General features: G+C 49.2%; 1 protein-coding gene across 1 annotated transcript; it reads right to left on the bottom strand.

The window, feature by feature from the left end:
* Window positions 1-7604: 7604 nt before the first annotated feature.
* On the bottom strand, window positions 7605-8853 carry LOC144153220 (uncharacterized). Its single transcript, XM_077684873.1, has 3 exons — window positions 8728-8853; window positions 8032-8586; window positions 7605-7718 (listed from the first exon to the last, which is right to left on the bottom strand). Exons 1-3 carry the CDS (start codon window positions 8851-8853, stop codon window positions 7605-7607), a joined length of 795 nt encoding a protein of 264 aa, XP_077540999.1.
* Between the last annotated feature and the right edge of the window lie 4082 nt (window positions 8854-12935).

Genomic DNA, 12935 nt, shown 5'->3' with positions numbered 1-12935 from the left:
TGATCGCAGAAGACATGATCTTATTCTTCCATCGCTACCAGTACACGTCCGTTCTTTCTGGCACATCCTCCAAAATGTCCTGGGGCCTTTGTCTTTGATGAGTACGACGTCGCCTTCCGATAACTGTTGGCTGCTTGCAGCGCTGGCTCGTACCGTTGATCCAAGCTCCTTTAAGTATTCATCGCGCCACCTCGCCCATCACTTTTGCGTGATGCGACAACGGCTCCTCCATGCTTCTTCATTGTGGCGGCTGTGTTGCTTGCCAGGGAAGTCATGAATCTGCAGCTTGCCGCCAATTATTTCCGCTGGTGTTAATGAAAGTGGCTCGTCGGGCTCGCCGTATACGTATGTCAGTGGACGATTGTTTAGAGCTCCTTCCACCTCTGTTAGCACAGTCCTTAGCTCCCCAAGAGATGTGATTCTCTTGGCAATTACCTTGCGTATGCATGTTTTCATGCTTCGTATGAGGCGTTCATAGAAACCGCCCCACCAAGGCGCACACTCCGCAATGGCCTTCCACTTGATCTTGTGCATCCTGGTGAAACTGGTCACTGGATTATTCATTGAAGGCCGTTTGAAGGTCTTGGCATTATCAGAGTATATGACCTCTGGGAGTCCTCTTCGAGCTACAAATCGTCGAAACGCTTGTAGGAAACTGGTTGTGGTCATGTCGTCTGTCAATTCTAAGTGAACTCCTCTTGTCACTGCACAGGTGAAAATAAGGACATATTGTTGGACTTGTTGGCCTTTGTACGTTGCGTACAGTTTTCCGGTGAAGCCTACTCCAATAACTTCGAATGATTTCGCTTCGCTTACCCGACCCGCTGGCAGTGGAGGTACTGGCTGTTCTAAGTGTCTTGCGTTGTGTCTTTTGCGTGTTATGAATTTGTTGATGATCCGCTTCACCGCCTGCCGTCCTTGTACGACCCAGAACTTGGTACGAAGTCTTGTGAGAGTCTCCTGAACACCACCGTGCAGCACCAAGATTTGAACGTGCCGGATTAGAAGCTCGGTAAATCGTGCCTCCTTTGGGAGTACTATGACATGGCGATTTTTTAAAGCGCTGAACTGTAGTCGCCCTTTGTGTCGTATGATGTCTGCGTCATCCAAGTACACTTCCTTTTCATTCAGCTGAAAACCTCCGTTCTGACTGCTGCCTATGCTGGTTAGGAAAGGCTTAAAACACTTCTGAGTTTCCTTAATCCAGTACTCCTCGGCCTTAGTTATTTCCTCTGCTGTTAGTGCGCCTTTTATACGTCTCCTTTTCGTATTTTTAATGAAACGAAACATCCAGGCTGTCACCCGTAGTAGCTTGTTGTAAGAGCCATAGCTTTCTATGTTGAGTATTGATGATGCAGCTGGCTCTGCTGAAAGTTCGTTGCAATGTACCGTCTCTCGCTCGCCCTCAGTGCTGATGTTCACGTTGTCTTCGGTGCTCAGACGCTGTTCTTCGGATTTAAAGAAGCTCTGACCGTGCCACCACGTTTTTGACTATTAGAGACTTTGCGCTGATTCCGCGTGTGAGCATGTCTGCGGGGTTTTCTTCCCCCATGACAAACGCGAAACTGCGTTGGTTTGTTCCGTCGCGTATCTTCTCGTTCTTGTTTGACCTGTTTGTCAGCTGGACGAGGTTCTCCGTTGCAGTGTCATTATTGGTTTTCCTGTTGATGTTTTCCTTCCACGGCGCGTTCACCTTAAAGCGTCCATTTTCTTTCAACACTTTCTCTTCGAACTCTTGGGCAACCATGCTACCTTTGTCCATCTGGCTACTTGCTTCGATGCCGATTGCTTCTAAGCTCCCAAATCTTTCCAGCTCCGTCTTCAACTCGACGTTACTTGCCTCAACCTTGAGTACCATCACCGCCTGTGCCTCTTTCAGTCTGATCCTACTATCGCTGACTGGTCCATGCACTATCCAGCCAAGTGTGGTCTCGGCTGCGACCAGTCGGTTCTCGATATGTCGTATTTTTCCCGTGACGAACTCCCAGTAGTAATCTGAACCGATGAGAAGTCCATTTGTCCCAACGTCCTTAGTTTCAAATTCGTCGTCCGCCAATTTTAGCTTGAGTTCCCGCATCTTGTCTCTGATGTTTCTGTCGGGTGCTGGGAGATGGCTGTGTGAGATGCTGCCTATTTTAAGGGCTTCGACAGCTATAACTGACTCCTTTTCTCGACTCTTTACCATCACCTTCACGACGTCCATGCAATGAAATTTTTCGTTCTCTCCAAAGGATCCAATTCTTAGCTTTTCTTAGCAATTCTTATCAATTCTAAGCAATTCTTAGCTCCGATCTTTTCCGCCAGAGATGTTGTAATGAATGTCCTTTGACTACCACTGTCAAGCAGTACTCGACAGATGGCTTCTGATGCGTCTCCTTGCACCCAAGCTGTTGCTGTCGGCAGCAACACGCAGTTTCTAGTCGGGTTCCCCACTGATTGCATCAGGGACGTTGCTGTTTGCTGTACTGTGGTCGATTGCTGTCTCTTTTTGTTGTCTTTTCTCTTGCATATTGATGTTGCATGGCGGCCTTTGCATCTCTTGCAAAACACACTTGCTTTTCAAATCCTCGCCGTATGATTTGGTCGAGTACATCTGAAGCATGACCTGTTTTTGGTTAGCAGCTTCTTTTTCTCTTCCATAGGTAGGCTTCGCTTGCAGTCTTCAGTCAGGTGGTTAGATTGCTTGCAGAACAAGCAGGCCTTGTGTGCATAGCTGTAGAAACTAGCGGTCGTGCTGTACGGTTTTTTGTTCTCCTGTTTAGGTCCCGTACCTGCTGTCTCCTGCTCCCGCTGAGCTTCCTCGCGTAAGCACACCTGTTACTGTAGAAATTCTATCATTCGTTGCAGCGCATCGGCACTTTTCTTTCCCGTTGGTGATGTTTCTTCCCTGTTAGCCGTCGACCTGTTTTCAGATGCCTCCTTTGTCTTGTACTGGATCAAAAGGTCTGCTGGCATAGCATTCTTTAGTCCTGGCATTCATATTGGCGCATAGCACTCTGTGTTCACTCCGAGAGCCTGTAGTGCCAGTGTGTGTATCTGCACCTTTTGGAAAAGCTTTCGCAGGCCTTCCGTATGATAGAATGATGGTACCTTGTCGAGTCGTAACAGCTCTTTCATGTGCAGGTCCACCAACTGCACAGGTCTCCCAAATGTCTCTTTTAGAATCTTGATAGCTTGTTCATAGTTACTTTCGGCCGAGAACTGAAGTCATTCAATCGCTGCGGCTGCTTTGCCGGTTAGTGTCGACATGAGGTAGTTGAACATCTGTCCATTGCTCATATTAGGCCTCAAGTGAACTGCTGATTCATATTGCGTCCAAAATCTTGTCCATTCAAGGGAATTTCCACTGAACTTAATCATTTCTAATTTCGGCAGCTTCACAAGCTCCGTGGAGTCTTGCGCACCGTGCGTTGCATGACTCACCGATCCGATTCTCTGTGCTTGCGCTTGAGCTGACAGTATGCCTTCCGTAGCCTCCTTTAAATAGTTCTCGATCTTTGAAGAGGTGGCTGCAAGTTTCAAGTGGTATTCTATCACTCTCTGGAATTCACTTTCTTCCACTTCATCCGTTAAATAACCTTCCATCTGCTCGTTGCACTTCGTTAGGCTTGATGCTATAGCCTTTATCTGGGCTTGCGTGGCAATCAGATGCTTTCTGTCGGCTCGTTGCTGCATTTGAGCCTCCGCCGCATTAATCAGCTGCGTGACGTGCGTTCGCAACGCCTTTCTCTTCTTCGCGACGACTTCTTTGCTCATTTTCATTTCCAAAGTGGAAATTCCGCTTACGTTCGGGAATCCGTTGGCTCCGGGGGTGTTCGGCCTGCTGCGATCTTCTCGTCTTCACCAGGCTGCTTCGCTGCTCCTCGGCTGTTGTCTTCACTGCTGCGCGATGGCAGGTTGTCTTCTCTGGGTTGCGGGGAGTTGTATCCTGGTCACGGCACCATCTTTAGTAACGAGAGACCACAGGACGTTTCCACAACGTAGGTTTAATGAAAAAGGAACAGCAGAAAATCTAGATGATGATTGTTGCACGCTCCACGAGGCAAGGCGTCTTCTTCCTCACTTCTATTGGGCATTGTACGGGAGATCCGCTGATGATGATCTTCAACACCAATAACACCGGGTAGTAGTGTATAGTGCCTTATTATTAAGGTTTAGCACTTGCGTGTTCTCTAGGGAACGGAGTCGTTTATTCAGAGGCCGGGCGCAGTATAGGCAGCCTGGCTGAGCATGCCTTCATGCATGGACGTAGACATGACTGCTGAGTTGAATTGATGCGTGTGAACTGTTGTGGATTTTATGTTGACTTCCACGCGTGAATTCTCGTGTCTGGACCTTGTGCCGTGGACATTATTCTAGATAGCCTCCGGTGCGGTGGACTTTGTTTTTTTGTAAACTTTTCTGATGGTCACTTCGTTTCCTCTGTAGCATATTGCGTATATCCTGTGCCCTGTAGGCTCGTGCCGCGGCATCTAGCTGCAGCTAGTTTTAATAAATTCTCTTTTCGACAGACAGACATACAGACAGACCAAAATTTCCGCGTTTAAGTAGCTCAAGAAAGCCTATCGTCTTTAAAAAATGGGCAGTTATAACGTCAGCTTGCCGAAAACGCCTCTGATGTTGTATGAGGCTCCTTCCTCGCCTTTGTAACATTATTCTGAGCCGGAGACTACTTATCGTGTGCTGCGATATTAACGGTGACTTTTTGGCACGTATGCGAAAGCCTGGAAACACTGGGACCACTTGTGCGAATACTTTATTTCCGTATTTTCTACACAAAAACTGATTCCTATTTTAGGTAGCCCTTGCTCGGGCGGTTACAGGAAGTGGTTGCCTAGTTATTCAAATTTCAGCGATGGTACCTTTGTTCCATGGCCACATCCTATTCCCACCCCGGTATGGGAGCAGCGTTTCTGACATACCGCTGAACTCATTTATAGTTTTCTCTTCGTAAGTTAGTGTCCGATGATGCGGAAGGTCGTCTTTAGTTTTCCCAATAATATTTCACCTCTGCCTAGCGAATAATTTCCTTTAATTCAAATTTATCCCCGCGGGATGGGCTTGTTAGGCTTGATGGTTACTGTGGATTATTTATATCGCGTTTCCACGAGCGCTGTTATTATACTGCCTTTTCTTGTTTTTACGTTCCTGTGCGATGTAGCGAAAGGGAGTTCTGTAACCTATTTTAACTTTTTAAAGACCTCAACAGGAGAATTACTTGCTTATTTCCGATTTTGCATAGACGTCCCAGCCAAATACGGCCACGGTGGCTGTTTTGTTTACATTTGGGATTTTGGCTGTAACTTAGCCTAAAACGCACCCACTGAGTTGTTTTTATTGTCAAAATATTGAAACAGTCCCACGATAACGCGTGTATGGCTTTTAAGGTGCCACCAACATATTGAGGAAGTTAGCTAGGTTTTTTTGACCTTGGCACCAGGTGTTACACACCACGGGAATCCCGCGTCGAAGAAAAGAAAACGTTTATATCTGTAAGACTATTGGGGCTAGGAGGTGGAAATTTTGTACAAGATGCTGTTGAGGTTAATGAAAGAGTTGTGCGAAAGGAGTACAACCTACATGGCAGATTTTCTGTCGCAAAATTGAAAATTTGCGCAGCTCTGTCTAAACACGTCCACCATGACGCGAAGCTTCTTGAAGTGACCCAAGAAAAAAATTTATGACTAAATTCAACCATCTGTGTTGTGCAGAAAAAGCAAGCCCGGAAACCATGATTACAAGTGTGAAACCTACATTACAATATGAATGTTTGAGCTTAGCGCTCTAAATTACGTATTCAAAGATTTTTACGTGTTCAGGGATCTTTCCGCACACAAAGTTTTCCCTCCACACTGGGGGTGGAGAGAAAACTTTGTATTGTGAAAAGAAACGACGATACGGTAAAATTGCTCAGACACCTCAGAACGTCTTTATATGTAGTCATGCAAAATCATTTTATATTCTTGAGTGTCCTCCGTCAAACCCAATAAGTGTGAGAGTTGGTTGCTAAAGCAGTGAAACCAGAATAAAGGAAGATGACACACTGGACGGGCGCAGTCGCGACCGGCGCCGAGACAACGGGACGCGACAGCGTTTGGGCTCGAACTGGATTTGTATTCCTGCAGCGCGAGCGCACGTGAGCGTGCGCCTCGTAGTTCAGCGTCGTTGCCGTCATCGACTCGGCGCGGCGGACCCCCGCCACTAAAGCGGTGATGTGCAACGCAGGTACGTCTTAAACGCCGAGCGTAGTCCGAGTACGGAGAGTGGAAGGAGAAAGGCCTAATGTTTCCTTGGCGCATGGGTGGTGAGAGTTGCCTCGAGTTGGCGATGTAAACGTTCCACCATCCCGTTAGCAGACGGATGGTAGGAGGTGGTGTGAGTATGGCATACTCCCAAGATGGCAGTGGGAGCGTTGAACACGGATGATTGGAATGGACGACCGCGATCAGTGGTGACAACAGCAGGGTAGCCGAAACGGGACACCCAACCGCCAACAAATCCTTTGGCGACTGTTTTCGCCGTGATATCAGAGATCGGGATTAGCTCAGACCAGCGCGTGAAGTGGCCCACGCACGGCAACAAGTAGGTGCGCATCGCGACGGTGGCAGGGTCCCGATCAGGTCAATGTGCACGTGCGCAAAAAGGCTGCCCGGTGGATGGAATGGCGAGGCAGGAGTTACTGTGTGCCTTGTTACCTTGACACATTGGTACTGGAGGCAGGTGCGTGCCCAAAGGGGGACATCGGCATTCATGGAGGGCGAGAACCACCGAGCTGTGACGAGGTGTTGAGTTGCTCGGATTCCGGGGTGACTCTTTCCTTGCAGCGCGTCGAAAACGGCTCGACAAAACTCCGATGGAACATAAGGTTGGGAGATGCTGGTTGATGCCTCGCATGTGATTGTGCCTTCGGTAAACGGCAATGCCGCATCTGTGAGAGTCACAATGGAGGTGTCAGAGTGGCGTTGCTGGCTCTGAGTGTCTTGTTGCTGTGCAGAAGCAAGCTATTCCAAGAAAATTGGTTGGGGGGAAGGTGAAAGGGCTTCGACGCGAGACAGCGCGTCAGAAGCTGTGCTGATCGGGCCGCTGACATGGGAGATCGAGAGTAAACTCTGAGACGAAAGAGATGTGTCGGATCTCACGCGAAGAGTACGAGCTGTGCTTGCACTGGAAGGCGAATGTCAGGAATTGTGATCTGTAAAGATGTACATGTCCCTGCCTTCCAGGAAATGCCGGAAATGTTTGATGGCAAGGTAGACAGCAAGTAGCGCACGGCCGAAGGTTCTGTACCTTGTCTCAGCAGGTTTCAGCTTCTAGGAGTAGAAACCAAGTGGTTGCCAACCGGAGACGAACTGCTCAACCACAGCGCCGACAGCCACGCTGGAGGCGTCGGTGATAAGACGAAGTTGAGCGTTAGCAATAGGGTGTAAAAGCAAGTCGTCATCGGAGAGGGCGTTTTACGCAGCATAAAAGGCGGACGCTGCTTGCTCGCTTTACTCGAAGTGCTCTGAAGGTCCTGTCGTGGTGGCCAGTAGATTAGTGAGAGGCTGGAGCAGTTCGGTTCATTTGGGAATGAACCATCCGTAGAAGTTTAGCAGGCGCAAGAACTATCTCAGATTCTTAATTGAGGTGGGCTGCGGAAAGTTCTGGATTGCCTTCACCTCCGTGTCGAGAGGTCTGATGCCCTGTGGAGTGACCAAGAGGCCCAGGAACTCGATGGCCTGCACGCCGAAGACGTACCTTTTTGGGGTTTATGACGAACCCATATTCGTCAAGCCGAGTGAAAAGGGCTCGCAAGTGCACTTCATGCTCGGATGGTGATGAGCTTGCAATCAATAGGTCGTCAAGGTAGGCAAAGACAAAATCTAAACCACGGGTAACCTCGTCGATGGCACGTTGATAGGTCTGCACGGCATTACGTAAGCGGACGGGCAGGCGGACATATTTGAATAGACCGAATGGGGTAATGATGGCAGTCTGCGGAATTTCTGCTGGATCTACAGGTATCTGTTGATAGTCTTTGACCAAGTTCACCTTGCTGAATATATTGCAGCCCGCCAGATTCGCGGTGAAGTTCTGCAAATGCGGGAGCAGGTACCGGGCCGGCATGGTGATCGCGTTGAGGGCACGGTAGTCACCGCATGGCCTCCATTCACCAGGGTTCTTTATGGGTACCATATGCTGGGCTGACGCGTAGTTGCTTGAGGATGGACGGACAATTCTCAGTTCTAGCATGGGCTTGAACTCTCGACGAGCTATGGCGTAACGCAATCCGGCGAGACGACGCGCTCGACCGAAGACAAGAGGTCCCTTCTTGGCGATGTGGTGGGTGATGGTGTGCTTCACCGGGGACTGCCCCGTGTGGGGTCTTGTAATCGCAGGAAAATCTGCAAGTATCTTCTCGTACACGGAAGATGGCACAAAAGCTCGAAGTCCGGTCGCCGTTGCAGTGGAGAGAACGCCACGTACAGAAAGGGTCGTCGTCATGTCCGCGAGGCGTCGAGAGTGCACGTCCACGTCCAGGCTGTAGAAACCCAGGAAACCAGCACCGAGAGTGGGCTGCTTGATGTCGCCAATTGTGAAAAGCCACTGAAAGGTGCGACGTAGGCCAAAATTAACTGTGAGCGACCGCTGGCCGCAAGTGTTGATCGGCTAGTTGTTGACGGCGATTAACGGGGAGGTCATTTCTCTGCGTCATCGGTCTAGCGAAGAGGCCGGTATAACGCTGACCTCGGCTCCCGTATCGACCAAGAAGCGGTGGCCCGCAACCTTGTCGGTGATGTAGAAGAGGCGGCTGACTGCGTGACCGGGTTCACTTGCCGTCGCCAGTGTCCGGCATCCTAGATTCCCGTCCATGAGCAAGGCTGGCTGTATTTCCGGGCGGCAGCGCCGAAGGTACGATGGTAGCAACAGACGCCCGAAGGGCCAGGCTCAACGAGCGTTACGAAGGAGTGATGTTAAGAACGGGACGGGTACTGGGAGTGTGTCACAGATTTGAAAAGTAATTTAGTGGCCGATGTCTCGGACGGGAGGAGCGACAAACAACTCCACCCTGGATTCGAATAGAGGATGTGGTTCGGACCTGCTATCCGGCGACAGGTCCACGCCTGATTGGCCGCTGGCGTGAGGCACGAGGCGGGGCACGGGATAACAGTCTCAAAACAAGGCAGATTTACTTTATCCACATACACAGGAATTTCAGAACAGACACAAAGAAGGTTTGACAACTTAATACCACACTTCAGTTGACACCCCCTCGGGGTCAGAGCTGCCAAGAGACCGACATTGAGCTCATTGATGAGAATGAATGAAATGGTACTCGCCATTACGAGCCCAAGAAGGAGGCGACAGTAAATGAAGGGGATAGTAGAGTGTACAATAGGCGGGGTTGGAGGCTTCCCCCAACTGCTAACAAAGGCCCGTGAAGAACACATACATCGCGGTGCACTGAAGGAGGCGGATAAGGAGCCCGTGCAGTCCACTTAGAGAAATACAACCGAGAAGGCGAGTAGAAAGAGTCCGAAGAAGGGTGGAGAAGGGGAGAACATCTTAGTTGCGGTCCGGCTGATGGTCTCGCCAGGGTGATGGAGGCTGTCGGTCGTCTGTGGTGGGGTGCCGCTCATCAGCGACGCAATTTGGGCAAAATTCGGCCACGCACTTTCACCTCCCAGAGTTCACCGCCGTCGTCGCTCGGCCTCGCCAGCACATCCCTCAAGGCCGAAGCCGCGTCCCGGCCGTCCGTCCCGCCACCGCCTGTTCTTAGCCCATTCTCTCCGCAAACCCCGCGCTGCACCACGCACACAGTCCACCGGGCCGCGCGTCTTCCGAGAATTCGCGGGGCGCAGCCGTCCGTAGGCCGTGGCACTCTCACCCACCTCTCTCCCCGAAACACACGGCCAGCCGACCCGGGTGTGACCATGGCGGCGAAAACATTCCTTCGGTACGCGGTACGCCTCCTCTCAGCCCAAAAATTGCGAGTGGCAAGAAAACCCGTCAAGGAGGGACATGAATTTCGCGACAGAGTATCGTCGGTCACGGGATGCACGTCGGCGTCGGTGAAAGATAATGGCTGATTTCATCAATGCTGCTCTCAAGTCGACCAAGCGTGGAGTCGTCCCTTGAGGTGGAGGGCGTATCGGCGACTGCGGCGATGCTTGGGTACCGGGAATAGTCCGCGATGTGCTCAGGCAGTTTCGCGAGTTGGTCAAGTGGCATGCCAGCGGCTGCTGCAAGTAGCCATACCAAGTTCTGTGGGAGGCGTTGAAGGAAGGGCTTCCCAAGAAGTGAATTGTTGAGGTCTTGGCCATGATCACCAAATAGCTGCCGCATGCGATGTAGCAGCTGCGAGGGTCGCCTATCGCCGATCTCCTCGGTGTTCAGAAGCTCGGTGTTCAGTGTTCAGCCTTGAGTTGGTCGTACGGCGCATTAGGATGTGGGGCATCGAGGATGTCGGCAAGCTCGTCCGCGATGCTGACTGGCAAAGACGCCACAACGCTGTAGTATTTCGTTGCCACGCCAGTGATGCAATGCAAACGACAGCGCACTTCGACCTGCGTGAACCATGTTCGTGGGTTCCGAGTCCAAAACGGCGGTAGTGCTGTACACAGCCACAGTTGCAGCCTGAGCAGGCCGAGCTGCTTCGTAGGCCGCCGGAGCTGTTTCATGGGCGGGTGGAGCTGCTTCGTGGTCACCGCCGGGCTGTACTTAGCCCGCAGAATCCGGCGAGAAGAGGCGAGTTTGGTTCACGTCACCAATTCATGTCGCGACCGGCGCAGAGACAACCAGCCGCGACATCGTTCGGGCCCAAACTGGTTTCACCTCCTTCTAAACACCCCCCCCCCTTCTTAGGCCACTGGCCACCCCTTTTCTTAATAAAGATTTATACATACATACATTCCTCTATTGCGAGCGCCCGTGAGCGTGCGCCCCGTGTTGCCGCTTTCGTCGTCGTCGTCGTCGTCGTCTCGGCGCGGCGGAGCCGCGCCGCTACAAGGTTATTTACTTAGCATTTTCACACTCTTTCGATCACATGAGAATTGCGTGCACGAATATTGCTATGCCTGCGGGGAAGACAGCGCTTCATCGTTTGATTTAGTTTACTCCAATCCTTATATATTTTATTTTTCGCCGTGTTCGAGTAGTAGTTGTATACACGAGCCTTTCGAAAATGGTGGCGCATGTGCTGTCCTAAGCTAGCACCTTAAGAGTTGCACAGTGCTCTCGGAGCCCCTTATTTCCCACCCTTACCGGTGTATTTGTTGTTCATTGTACCAATTTCTAAAGGAAAGTACAACCACGGGCAGAATGCCTAGTTTCCAGTGACAAACATGACAAATTGGCCGCAATAACGACTACGATTACTCCCCCTTTTCTTTACGTGTAATAATTATTTATTTCACAGAAAGCACTTGTAAACGTCGAAGAATGGCCGTATGCTAACAATAGGGATTTTTTACGAAAGGAGTAACAGTACTGAAAGCACCTGTCTTTCTGTTTCATTGTAACTGTCACAACAAAAATTTACTAAGATGATTCGCTACGAGGCCGCTATTATTACGCCGCATTAGTTACTTCAAACGAAAGTTGCAATCTTTACAAAATTACCCCGTACGTTGTAAACACAAGCTCCTGTGCGGAAGAAATATGATTACAGAAAACCCCTTTTTTTGTTGTTGTATAGAAGCTTTCGCAAAAAGATTATATGATGATTGGCCTATCATTTCAAAGATTACTATTTACTTTTCAAAATATAAATGTCACAATAAAAGAGACGGTGGCTGCATTCAAAATGTTGTGCCAACTCTATGTCGTGTGCTAAGGAAACTCGCTGGTCGTCCACCTTTACAGAGCGGCATAATGGATTATTTTTTTATGATATTCTGCGATAAAATAAGAGAGATAGCCGCTTTCTGTAACTCCAATTTTATTGTTGATGAGCAAGCAGATCGATCACGGGAATGTCTAACTTTTGCTATTACCGGGCTGTTACCGTATATGTGAAATGTTGAGATCAGGGGAATTCGTGTGCGTTTAAAACTTGCCCTTGAAAAGCCTAATTATGCACCCAAACACTAGGATTAATGTTAGGGCCTTCGTAGTGGCCAATTGTCTGCTGCGCCATTGTCCTCTAGGTACCCCCAAAAACATCACTTACATGCTTGGCGCTTTTCTTCTGGCGCAGGAAAAATGGACTGAACCTTCGCGATGTGACGTTCTGCTGTAAAGTAGTTTGTAATCGCCAATGTCCACGCCTGATCACTTATTGTGGCTGCCCACCGGGCTTGAGGTAAATTTTAAAATATATATACGTAATTTTCATTACTTGTGTTTGTTCAAATATAAACCGAATTCTCTTCTCAATACAGCCAATACTCTTATCGGTAGTAGCGAGAAAGAAAAAAAAACTAATTAGTAGATATAACGAAAAAAAAACACGAACAAACAGGTTGCAGTCCAGTCTGACTTTGATGGAAGAGATTTAAATGAAAGCTATGCAGCTATTTCTATTTAGTATTCTGCAGCGAATTAGGAAATTCTTTATTTTCTATACCCCCAAATAACATGAATATTTCTGAATAAACGGATATAAATACCTACACTACGCAACTCCTAATAGGCATTTGAATCCAGTTCCTCACTAAGTGTGAACTGCTTCCTCCCGCTTATTCCGATCACGGCAGACTGTTTAACCGCATAACTGTGATCCTGGGTGGCCATTTTGCCGATACCTGTACAGAAATGGGTTCACACCGTTCCCCTTCGAGAATTCAAAAAGAATTTGAACCCTTGTATCGAAGCATCTGACCGGTATGCGAAGCGTTTATGCTCATAATCATGCGTTGTTAGGTAGGTAGCCTAATATAACCGGTGATTATCAACTGCTCCCTTTACAATTTTCGCCATTACAGCACCCGTGCTTTAAATGTTCCGCAAATAGG

Source organism: Haemaphysalis longicornis, unplaced genomic scaffold, assembly GCF_048455015.1.
Source record: "Haemaphysalis longicornis isolate Haplotype H1 unplaced genomic scaffold, Haemaphysalis longicornis Haplotype H1 scaffold_9, whole genome shotgun sequence".
Taxonomy (NCBI): Eukaryota; Metazoa; Arthropoda; class Arachnida; order Ixodida; family Ixodidae; genus Haemaphysalis; species Haemaphysalis longicornis.
The sequence above is the reverse complement of the archived record's forward strand: the minus strand, read 5'-3'. Positions and strand labels throughout refer to the sequence as shown.

Excerpts from the sequence above, each read along its gene's own strand:
- LOC144153220 (XM_077684873.1), bottom strand. The coding sequence starts at position 8,853 with ATGGACGGGAATCTAGGATGCCGGACACTGGCGACGGCAAGTGAACCC. Across the intron at positions 8,587-8,727 it reads TGGTCGATACGGGAGCCGAG|TGGCTTTTCACAATTGGCGA; the intron begins GTCAGCGTTATA and ends CGCACCTTTCAG. Across the intron at positions 7,719-8,031 it reads GCTGCAATATATTCAGCAAG|GCCATCGAGTTCCTGGGCCT; the intron begins GTGAACTTGGTC and ends TTCGGCGTGCAG.